This window comes from Colobus angolensis, unplaced genomic scaffold (assembly GCF_000951035.1).
Source record: "Colobus angolensis palliatus isolate OR3802 unplaced genomic scaffold, Cang.pa_1.0 Scaffold267, whole genome shotgun sequence".
In the NCBI taxonomy this organism is placed as follows: Eukaryota; Metazoa; Chordata; class Mammalia; order Primates; family Cercopithecidae; genus Colobus; species Colobus angolensis.
Genome location: NW_012115899.1, coordinates 1,159,913 through 1,171,836, shown reverse-complemented (window position 1 = coordinate 1,171,836; position 11,924 = coordinate 1,159,913). Strand labels below are relative to the sequence as shown.

At 48.2% G+C, this 11,924-nt stretch overlaps 2 protein-coding genes across 2 annotated transcripts in view; one reads left to right on the top strand and one right to left on the bottom strand.

The window, feature by feature from the left end:
• The window catches only part of LOC105515657 (olfactory receptor 3A1), a 56,783-nt gene extending 45,833 nt beyond the window's left edge, over nucleotides 1-10,950 (bottom strand). Inside the window, exon 1 of the mRNA XM_011947496.1 lies at nucleotides 10,736-10,950. The gene's annotated coding sequence lies outside the window, so the exon portion shown is untranslated. The remainder of the gene's footprint in view (nucleotides 1-10,735) is intronic.
• On the top strand, nucleotides 10,541-11,485 carry LOC105515672 (olfactory receptor 1L6-like). The gene has a single exon (XM_011947511.1). It carries the CDS (start codon nucleotides 10,541-10,543, stop codon nucleotides 11,483-11,485), a length of 945 nt encoding a protein of 314 aa, XP_011802901.1.
• The last annotated feature ends 439 nt before the right edge of the window (nucleotides 11,486-11,924 follow it).

Genomic DNA, 11,924 nt, shown 5'->3' with positions numbered 1-11,924 from the left:
CATCTCTACTAAAAATACAAAAAAAATGAGCCAAGTATGGTGGCGAGCACCTGTAGTCCCAACTATTCTGGAGGCTGATGCAGGAGAATGGCGGGAACCCAGGAGGTGGAGCTTGCAGTGAGCCAAGATCGCGCCACTGCACTCCAGCCTGGGTGACAGAGTGAGACTCCATCTCAAAAGAAAAAAAAAAAGAAAAAGGATGGTGAATATCGGCCCCCACTCTCTTCTGGCTTGTAGAGTTTCTGCCAAGAGATCCGCTGTCAGTCTGATGGGCTTCCCTTTGTGGATAACCTGACTTTTCTCTCTGGCTGCCCTTAACATTTTTTCCTTCATTTCAACTTTGGTGAATCTGACAATTATGTGTCTTGGGGTTGCTCTTCTCAAGGAGTATCTTTGTGGCGTTCTCTGTATTTCCTGAATTTGAATGTTGGTCTGCCCTGCTAAGTTCTCCTGGATACTAGGAGAACTTCCTGGGGAAGTTCTCCTGGATACTACCCTGAAGTGTGTTTTCCAGCTTGGTTCCATTCTCCCCGTCACTTTCAGGTACATCAATCGAATGTAGATTTGGTCTTTTCACATAGTCCCACATTTCTCGGAGGCTTTGTTCATTTCTTTTTACTCTTTTTTCTCTAAACTTCTCACTTCATTTCATTCATTTGATCTTCAATCACTGATACCCCTTCTTCCTCTTGATCAAATCATCTACTAAGGCTTGTGCATGCATCACGTAGTTCTCGTGTCATGGTTTTCAGCTCCATCAGGTCATTTAAGGTCTTCTCTACATTGTTTATTCTAGTTAGCCATTTGATCTTTTTTCAAGGTTTTTAGCTTCCTTGCAATGGATTCAAACACCCTCATTTAACTCAGAGAACTGTATTATTACCAACTTTCTGAAGCCTACTTCTGTCAACTTGTCAAAGTCATTCTCCATCCAGCTATGTTCTGCTGCTGGTGAGGAGCTGCAATCCTTTGGAAGAGAAGGGGCACTCTGGTTTTCAGAATTTTCAGCTTTTCTGCTCTGATTTCTCCCCATCTTTGTGGTTTCACTTACCTCTGGTCTTTGATGACGGTGACCTACAGATGGGTTTTTGGTGTGGATGTCCTTTTTGTTGATGTTGATGTTATTCCTTTCTGTTTGTTAGTTTTCCTTTTAACAGTCAGGTCCCTCAGCTGCAGGTCTATTGGAGTTTGCTGGAGGTCCACTCTAGACCCTGTTTGCCTGGGTATCACCAGTGGAGGCTGCAGAACAGCAAATATTGCAGAACAACAAATATTGCTGCCTGATCCTTCCCCTGGAAGCTTCATCTCAGAAGGGCACCTGGCTGTATGAGGTGTCAGTCGGTCCCTACTGGGAGGTGTCTCCAAGTTAGGCTACGTGGGGGTCAGGGACCCACTTGAGGAAGCAGTCTGTCTGTTCTCAGAGCTCAGACACCATGCTGGGAGAACCACTGCTCTCTTCAGAGCTGTCAGACAGGGACGTTTAAATCTACAGAAGTTTCTGCTGCCTTTTTTTCAGCTATGCCCTGCCCCAAGAGGTGGAGTCTACAGAGGCAGGTGGGCCTCATTGAGCTGTGGTGGGTTCCACCCAGTTAGAGCTTCCAGGCCGCTTTGTTTACTTACTCTAGCCTCAGCAGTGGTGGACGCCCCTCCCCCAGCCAGGCTTGCCACCTTGCAGTTCGATCTCAGACTGCTGCACTAGCAGTGAGCAAGTGGCATGGGCATGGGACGCACTGAGCCATGCACAGGATATAATCTCCTGGTGTGCCGTTTGCTAAGACCATTGGAAAAGTGCAGTATTTAGGTGGCAGTGTCCTGATTTTCCCGGTACAGTCTGTCATGGCTTCCCTTGGTTAGGAAAGGGAAATCCCTGACCCCTTGCACTCCTGGGTGAGGCGATGCCCCACCCTGCTTTGGCGTATCCTCCATGGGCTGCACCCACTGTCCAATCAGTCCCAATGAGATGAACCAGGTACCTCAGTTGGAAATGCAGAAATCACCCGTCTTCTGCATCGATCATGCTGGAAGTTGCAGACTGGAGCTGTTCCTATTCGGCCATCTTGGAACGGACCTACTTATATGAAATTCTAATGCAAACACAATAAGAAATTGACTCACTGGCCAACATAAACTCAGTATGCCCCATCCAATAACTCATTTTGGAGAATGCTGAGGTTTTAATGTGCTGCATCTTGCTTTCACTTACTGCCATGCATCCATTTTGGGAAACAGAAAGAAACTAGAAACCATGACTTCTTTCCAATTTTCAAAGGCATTTCATGAAGAAAACTAAGCCACAAATTGAGTAATTCATGTTCTGGGTGGGAAGTGGGGAAAAGAACAAGTTTGGAGGGAGTACACCCAGGAGTTATCAGCACCGTATTGGACAGGAGTGTTCATTAGATGAAAGCTTGCTGAGTGTCATATTGCCCTATTCCCATTTTTAACAGTAGTCTAGTTTTCATCAAGCCTCCACTCCTCCCTGACGTAGCCCACATGCTTTGGCAGAAGGTAACTCCATCTCCCCCAGCCCCTTTGCCTCATTATTTGTTCAAGTAACCTAGACTCAAGCCATCCAACACTTGAAACGCTGTCCCATCACCCTGGGCAACCTATGTCATCAAAGAAGCAGAAGGAGGGGTTTGTGATTTGACTTTGTCTAGGAATTTTTTCTCATTTTAATCCACGACTTGCAATACATCTTAGTGTCATTTGCCTTGTTTTTATTTTTCCACTCAGTGATACAAAGGAGTACCGTGTTGCCACATCAGTGCATCTGCAGCGGGATATTCGGCTGCATGGCACTGCCCTCCTTTATGCAGCATGTATATAAATGATCCAAAGATGATGTCTGTGTATTGACCCCTAAGTGGCTTATTTCTTCACTGCAGGCTGAGACTTGTGAGCTGAAAAGCCTGTGGGCACCAAATTCAAACTTTTACTCATCTAATTATTTTTAAATAAAAATACCCTGAAGAAGATTTTCAGCAATTTAGAGCCTTCCTGCTTTGCGTGTCCTGTAAAAACTCACTCAGCATCTGCCAACCACAGGTAAGACAGCCTTGTGGTTGTAAGACTCCAGGCCACTATTGTCCCTTGGAGCCTCTGACCCAGAGATTCCCCACCATACAGCTAGACAATATCATCTAGACACAAAAGTCCCTCTCTAATTCCCTTCTCTTCTGGGAGTTCTCTTGCCCTCCTCCAGGAAAACGATTTCTTTGCCTGCAAACCTGACCACTTCCCTTAATAAAGTTTGTATGCACTACTGTCACTTATAGTCATATCCTTTTCCTTGACCATTTCCCAAATCCCTCAAACCCCCTACATAACCACACTCCGATATCACTTTGAGGAACTATGTCTTCAATTCTCCTTCAGTTTATGAGCTTTGGGTGGGGCTGCACACCAGATCTGGCTCAGCAGTATACCAAATCCTCCAGTTACAGCTTTAGGAAAGGGTATCTGACCCAAGTAGACCCAACCAGAGTGAAGCCTAGACCTCATGCTGAGCCATCTGGAGGGAATGTTCCCTGTTTCCCAAGAGGCTATAATGGGAAGAGCAGTAGCAGCCACCTTGCCTATCAGGTTTGGAAGATCAAACAAAGTCTCTAGGACTCACTTTTGCTCCATCTCTTACAACTGCCTTTCTCTGTGTTGGCCTCCTGGCCCCCCGCCAGCTCCACAGAGCATGCAGCCCTGGCCGTGCCTCCCCTGCTGCAGCTGGCATCCCCGCAGCGGCTGCTCCAGACGGGCCACCACTATCACTTCTGCATAAACTGTGGTTCCTACGTGTTTCCCACAAGCCCAAACCCTCCCACTTTTCTTCTTGGTTTAAATACAACTTCTACCCGGAAGTTCTCCCTGAACACTCAAGCCACAGGTATAGTTTTGTTTCAACTCCTAGGGTACTTACTGCAAGCACTGTAATTCACTGTGCCCAAGTCTTCTCTCCCCAGTCTGTTAACTATAAAATGTTCATCCTGAAACTTTATCCCCTCAAACATGAAAGGATCATCAGTTTACTCCTCAATTTACCAGGGAGAAAGCTGAGACTCACAGGGGAGAAATGCCTCACCTAGGGTCAAAAGCCAGTGGGGACTTGAATATCTCACTCATTCCACTTCTCTGACACCCCCTGGAGATCAACAAGGCTGGGACCCCATATTCTGAGTAAATGTTTTCAAGTGAATGAACAGTCAAGCTGGAGAAGTTCATTCCATGGGAAGTGACTATCAGTTCCACAAGAACGAAAAGGCATGCCCACGTGGAGAAAGGAAACATGAGAGAATGAGACTGTCTTCAGGACAGAAATTGGTCCAGCCTGGGAAGTTAGGTCGGCCCCTCCAGATCGAGGAGGGCTGCTTTGCTGAGGCCAAAAAGGACAGGACAGTCAAAAGGCTTCAGAACAAGGAACAGAAGTCATTTTGCTCCGGCACCAGCTGGACAAGGCTGAGATCTCCATGACTCCAACCTGAGCAACGGAGTGACAGAGAGCCCCAACCCTGAAGTCCACCAAGAGCAGCTCCACATGGAGTGTGAGGCTCAGCTGCTGTGATCCCTGAACTACTGTCCTGGAACAAATCTGCTGGCAATTCCAGCCCTTCCTCTCCTCCCCCAGCTTCTGGGTGAGGTGGGACCTCAGGGCTGAGGCAGGCCGGGAGCTCAGGGAAGGGCACCCCCAGCTCCACTTCACTGCGCACAGTGGAACTAGGAGGAAGAGCTCTTCCCTGAGCAGAGGAATCACATGGTGAGGTCACAGCTGCAGGGGTGATGGTTGTAGCTCAGGGTGGGAAAAACCAGGGAGAAGAGGCCAGGGTCACTAACACACCCCATCCCTCACGTGCCATCCTGCTTGGAAGGGGACAGGGGAGTGATGGCATCATCCTCTGAGCACAGTAGACCAGCACGGCCAGTCACCACACTGAGAGGCGTCTACCTCAGTTCTGGGTTCCCACACACCTCGATGCCCCCTCTCCTACTCAGTTTTCTAGCACAAGAGGGCAGGGGAGGCTGCGCTGGCTGAGGACTGAGAAGTCCTCAAGGGGCCAGCGGTTTCAGAGGCCACCATAACTCTCCATGGAATTTCCAAGCTAATCAATTAGTGGGTGGCCCCTCTCCTCCCAGACTACAGGCCACTCCTCCTGCCTTTGACTGCTGAGGCCAATCTTCCTCTCCAGGGTGCACCTGCTGTAACTCCCCCTTTGCCTGAAGCAGATCAGCCTCTGTGGGTGAGCTGTGGAGGGCAGAGCTCGTTCATGCTCGCAGAGTTGCTGGGAGGAAGCAGAAGAATCGTGGCAGAAAGGGAAGGGGAGTAAATGAAGTGTCTGAGGGACAGCAGTACAGGAGAATGACCCTCCAACACGTGGCAGGCAGCACGGGGAAGTGGATGAACCATAGGTGGGTTCGGAGCACAGAATCTGGACTCTAGCTCATCCCCAATCACTGAGCGACAGCAGACACGGTTCTCCAGGTGCTGCTTTTCCTGTCTATGACATGGGTGTTGGGTGGAATGATATCTAGGAATCATTGCCAGCTGCCTGATACCAAGATAGAATGATGAGCTCTTTGACCTTGTCTTACTCATCTTTGAGTGCCTCCCCCACCAGTGCTCAAGTACCTGCCTGGCACGGAGTAGATACAACAGTTAAGATTTTTGAATACATTATTGAAGACAAATGAGTAAGAAGTTGGCAGAGGGAAGTAGAGGAGGAGAAGAGGTCCTTGGAATAGATAAGGGCTCATCCAGGACTGACTGTGGTTCAAGGGAAAGTTACTGGGCACACCATCAAGAGAAGAATCTGGGCTGGCCAAGAAGAGACTGGATTTAAGGAATTGGATAGAAACCCCCAGGCCTGAGCGTGTGGGGGCCAGTGATGGTTTCCCTGTTTACCACTGTCCACTCTCCACTCTGTTGAGGCAGGCAGACTTCAGGCAAGAGAGCAAGAGGAAGGAGGGAACCAGTATGTGGATGTTTGCATGTAGACTCACATGTGTGCCTCAGTGTGTCTGGGGGTATCTGTTGAGGTTTCTATGTCTCTGGCATTTGTTTGGGGGCAGGGCATCTTTGCTGGGTGCTGTGTGTGTATGTGGCATACATGACTCATGTTTTCCTCTAGTGCATGGATCTGTGTAGGTGTCTATGTCTGCAAGGGACTGAGTGTGTGTGTGTGCCCACGTTCATATACTCCTGTCCCGGTGGGTGTGCGTGTGTCTCTGGCACATCTGTGTGTCTGGACATATCGAGATACATCCCTGCATGTCTGTGTGCAAGCATGTATCCCTGTGCACTTCCGTGTCTTGGGGCATCTGAATGTGTGCTCCAAAAGTGACCATTTCAGCATGGAGTTGAAGGCAGTGAGCTGCCTCAAACACAGGGTTGTTTTTTTTAACTCTCAATCCTAAGCATTCCTGCCTCATTTTGTGATCTTAAATAATCAATCCTTCCTGCTCAATCCAAAGCAGACACCTGCCTTACCTGGGCCTCAGGAAAGGGCTATGTGTCCACAACAGCAGCTCAGCATCTAGGGAGCCCAGTCCTGTGCCACATGTCTCAACAGGAGCTGACACAAACTCAGTCAACAGATCTCCCTATCGCCTGAAGTCATCAGGAGAGGGGGAAGGAAACTGACATTTATGAAGCACCTACTATTTGCAAAGTGTTTATAAGCAAACTGTGAGGATGGTATTTTTATCCTACTTTTGGAGAAAAAAAAAAAAATGAAGCTCAAAGAGGTTAAGAAGCTTCCTGGAGTTTCTCTTATATTTCCTTTGTACATGGAAAGGAATTCTTTCTAGAATTCCCCCCCACTCCTACCTGCCCACTGAATGCCTTGTCCTTCAAGCTTGCCCTGCTCAAATGCCACCTCTTCTGTGGAGCCTTCCCTGACTTTGCCAGGAAAGTGAGGACAAAACCCTGTGCAGAGCCTGAGGTCAGATGAGGAAAGACAAACATTTGTCTTCAGAAGGCTTATCATGTGGCAGGGAAGATGAGCATTACAGAAAAAACAAAAACAAAAAAAGAAATCCTCACTTTAGACCAGCAGATGAGAGCCAAGTTCCCAGTGAGAGGTACAAGAAACAGGAGTGAAGTGTTCGTGTGGGCTGGGGAGTCAAGAAAGGAGGTGGGGTTTCTTGGAGGAAGTGGAGCTGGGCTGGGTACTGGGATAGGGTAGGAAGAGTATTTCAGGTAGGGAGGAGCATACAGGGAAGGCAGGTGAGAAGGTGGGGGCTGTACTGGAAAGCTTCAGGTGCGTGGCTGAGCCACCGGCACTCCATCTAATGGGCAATGGGATATTCGTATGAGTGCAAACGGCTCAGCCCTGCATCCAGTAGGCAAGAGGGAAACTGGCAGGAAAGTAAAGTTGAGTGGGAAAAGCATGGCTCAGGAATTCCCAGAGCCCTTATAGCTGTGGTGTTCTCTATATACGGCTTCTGTCTCAGCCCACAGGAAACCCACTGAAGTCTCTGGGCTGAGATGGATGACAACACATTTGCCTTCAAGACTGGGTACCTCTGGCTGGGAGGGAGACCAGTCAACAATTCCTGCAGCCAGTACTGAGTTCTGGCATGCTGCCCTTCAGGTGAGAGAACCCAACATTTCTCTGCTATCTTCTTTTCCTCATGTCCTATTTTCCTCCCTGACCCCACGTCCATCTACTCTGCCTTACGGCACTAGGGAAGAAGAGGCCATATTTTAGCTCTAACCAACCCACAAAACATCTTCCTATACCTTCACATTCTCTTTCCCCTGCCTGAAATGCCCTTTCCACTTCCAAGCACCTGTATAACTGGTGATCTCCTACTCACTCTCCCAAACCCAGCTCGAATTCCACTTATTCTTTGGAATCTTCTCCAAATCGTCCAGCAGAGGAAAGCACCCCGACTTTGTCCAGGCAGTTAGTGTAGTGCTTACTACATTGTGCCTGGATGAAGGTTGAGGACAACGACTGACCTTTCTCTAGAGCCCCAGGGCCCAACACAATGCCGTACTCAGAGCAGGCACTCAATAAAGGGGCACGAATTGTATGGCTGAGCCGTCACGTGGCTCGAGCACTGTGTCCAACTCCTGTTAACATGGACAAAGCAGAGAGTGACCAGAATGGAAAAGGACCTAAAAATATGGTTCTATAAGAAAAGATCTAAGGTACCAGGGGTGTTTGGGTTGAAGAAAAGAGCAATAGAATAGATTCCTTTGGCCACTATGTGAAAAGCCACAGAGGAAGCAGGCTTGACATGTGTGGCTCTCAGGCCAAAATTGGAATCATTTGTAGAAGTTACAGGAAAGTGGACTTCAGTTGGGATTAAGAAAAAGACTTAATTTAACTACAGTCCTCCAGCGCTGGACTGGCCTATCTCAAGAAGCCATCATGGAAGAGAGAGAAGCCATTAGAAGCTGAGGAAGAAGGAACTAACATCTATTAGCATCCGTTCTCTGCCACGTGCCTGTACATGTGTTGCCTCTTTAATCTTGACACAACCATGTAAGAGAGGACTCAATATCCCCATTATAGATGAGGAGACTGAAGAGGACATGAAGTGGGTCCATGTTTCCACAGCCAATCAGGATGAAAATCCAGGTGGCTCTAAAACTAGTGTTCTTTTCACTGCATCATACGACCTGCCTAAGAGGAGTTGGGGACTGAGGGTTAGGAGTCAGCTGAGAAGAATCCTGTATCTGAAGAGAATGGATCGGAGGGGTGCCAAGGTCCTGGCTCTCTGATGCTACTACTCTATATTGGGGCAAGTGGGGGGGGTTGGAAGGGGCATAGCAGATGATTTCCCTGGGACACCAACCGGGTGACAACAATACAGAAGCAGCAAGATACAAAAAATGTTATATATCTGGTTACCCTAGGAAGCTGACAGGAGTTTGCCCCGGAGTTTGTCCATCACCGTCTCTCCTTCACACTCCCTTCACCTCTGTTTTCACTCATTGCTCTTCCAAAAGCTTCATTCAACAAATATTTATTGAATAAATATTGCATACAGATCACTGGACAAGACGGTGAGATGCAGCTCCTTCCTGCAAGGAGCTTCCCTGCTAAGACCTGACTTAGTCCATCCTCCAGGATTTCACCAAAGCCTGGAGCTTTCCTGGCAAAGGGTAGGTGTGCTAGATTGGTTGAACACTGCTAGAAACCTTGGAGCAATGGGAGAAAAGAATGTGGTGTTTTAAGGAAGAGATTAAATGGGGGACAAAATGAGTGCATTGTTTCTGAGATAACTGAAGTCACTTGGTTAACTGAGAAATTTAGAAGCATTTTGTCCAGCTGATTTTGTGCACTGAGGAGAGCAAGGACAAGCCTTTCCCAGTGTCATGTGTGGATGTTTTGCTCTCTTCACTCCATACCTCCTCTGTCAACAACCCCACACAATCTCTTCATTCAGTCTGGAATGCCCTCCCTGTCCCACATAACATCATGTCTGATTGGTGAACCTGATTCATTCTCCAAGACCCAATTCAAGTCTCACCTATTTTTGGAATTCTTCCCAAATTTCTCTAAGAAGAATAATTTACTTCCACTTGGTTCATAAAATAAATAAAGTGTTAAATATGCTGCAAGCTACTGCAGGTCAAACTGTTCGGGGGCAGAAGCTAAGACTCATTCATCTTCTTGCTCTCTACAGTATCTAGTACAGAGGTCAGCAAATTGTCCAAATCCAGACCACCACCTGTTTTGTTAATAAAGTTTTATTGGAACAGTACTGTGGCCATTCATTTACTTTTTATTGATGGATGCTTTTGCACTGCAACTTCAGAGCTGAGTTGTTGCAACAAGACCACATGGACCACAAGCCTAAAATATTAACTATACGATTCTTTACCCAAAAAAAAAAAAAAAAACTTGTCAATTCCGGAACAACCATACAATGTGCGGTCAACAAATGAATGCTGAATGTAGTAAGGTGCTTTATGATAAAATTTCGACTGGTATTCAAATGGCCTGGGTCCGAATTCTGCTCCTAATTGTTTAAACAAATAATGATGATTAAGCAGATAGATGTTACATAGATTACACAGATGATACATAGATCACATAGATAGTAGGGATAGATGGATAGAGGAGTTTAGATAGATAGATAGAGGAGTTTGGATAGATAGATGATAGAGGAGTTTTGAGGGCTTATTATATGCCAGGCACTGTGCCAAGTATTATAAACATATTCACTGTATCCAACAACCAATTCCGTGGATAGCTACTAGTATTTTCCTTATTAAAGAAGAAGAAAATGAGGCTCAGGGAGGTCGCAACACCTTTTGGTAGAGCCAGGATTCAAAGCAGGTCTGACCTACACCAAAGTTTGAGAGTTACCCACTATGCTAGAACACTCTTGAGAATCCGTTTCTTCATAAAATTAAGATTATTGGATGATCAAAGTGATTTGCAATCCATTTAGCAAGCAGAAATGTATATATTTATAGACATATATTAAAATGTATATCTGGAACCTCAACATGCAGGAAGTCCATCCGGAGTTCTAGAATTTCGGCCGGCTGCCTCCTCCCTCCCCTCGGCATTCCCACCTGTCAGTCCTCTCCATGGCTCCCACCAACCTCACATCTGCCCCCGTGTTCCTCCTCCTCGGCCTGGTGGACGGAACAGACGCCCACCCGTTGCTGTTCCTGCTGTTCCTTGGCATCTATCTGCTCAACGCCCTGAGCAACCTGAGCATGGTGGTGCTGGTGAGGTGCGACGGGGCCCTCCGCTCCCCCATGTATTACTTCTTGGGTCACCTGAGCCTCGTGGACGTCTGCTTTACCACCGTCACGGTCCCCGGGCTGCTGGCCGGCCTGCTCCACCCGGACCAGGCCATATCCTTCCAGGCGTGCTTCGCCCAGATGTACTTCTTCGTGGCTCTGGGCATCACCGAGAGCTACCTCCTGGCGGCCATGTCCTACGACCGCGCGACGGCGGTGCGCCGGCCCCTGCGCTACGGCGCGCTGGTGACGCCATGGCGCTGCGCCACGTTGGTGCGTGCGTCGTGGGCCGTGGCGCACCTGCACTCGCTGCTGCACACGCTGCTCCTCTCCGCGCTTTCCTACCCGCGCGCCGCCCCCGTGCGCCACTTCTTTTGCGACATGGCGGTAATGCTGAGCGTGGCGACGTCGGACACGTCCGCCGCGGAGACGGCCATCTTTTCCGAGGGCCTGGCCGTGGTGTTGGCCCCGCTGCTCCTCGTGGTCCTCTCCTACGCGCGTATCCTGGTCGCGGTGCTCCGCTTGCGCTCGGCCGGCGGCCGACGCCGCGTCTTCTCCACCTGCGGGGCCCACCTGGTGGCGGTGGCGCTTTTCTTCGGCTCCGTCCTCTCCGTGTATTTCCGGCCGTCGTCTGCCTACTCGGCCCGCTACGACCGCCTGGCTAGTGTGGTCTACGCGGTCATCACGCCGACCTTGAACCCTTTCATCTACAGCCTTCGCAACAAAGAGGTCAAGAGCGCTCTGAAAAGGGTGCTCAGATGGAGGGCTGCACCCCAGGAGGCCTGAGGGCGAATCTGGCTCAATGGCATTTTCATAATAACAGTTACAGAAAAAAACCTTGTTTTTTGGCTTTCCAAAGCACTATCAATTTCGATGTACTCTGTCTTATTTGTTGTTAAATAAGAAATTAGACCTGAAGTAAATATGACAACGTGCTTACTGTAGTGATGGATACATAGTAGGTTAAATTCGTTTCTGTGTTGTCTGAATGTGTGAGATAGATTCTACTTTTAAATTTTGGGTAAATGAAAAGACAGCAAATGAAGGTAGGGAAATAGTTTGTGAAGAGGGAGAAGAAAGAATGTGACTAGCAGGAACCCAGTGGTTGGACGGGAAGCTTGAGAAGCAATGGATGCTTTATTTTATTTTATTTTATTTTTATTTTTTTATTTTTTGAGATAATGTCTGGCTCTGGTGCCCACGCTGGAGTGCAGTGGCGCGATCT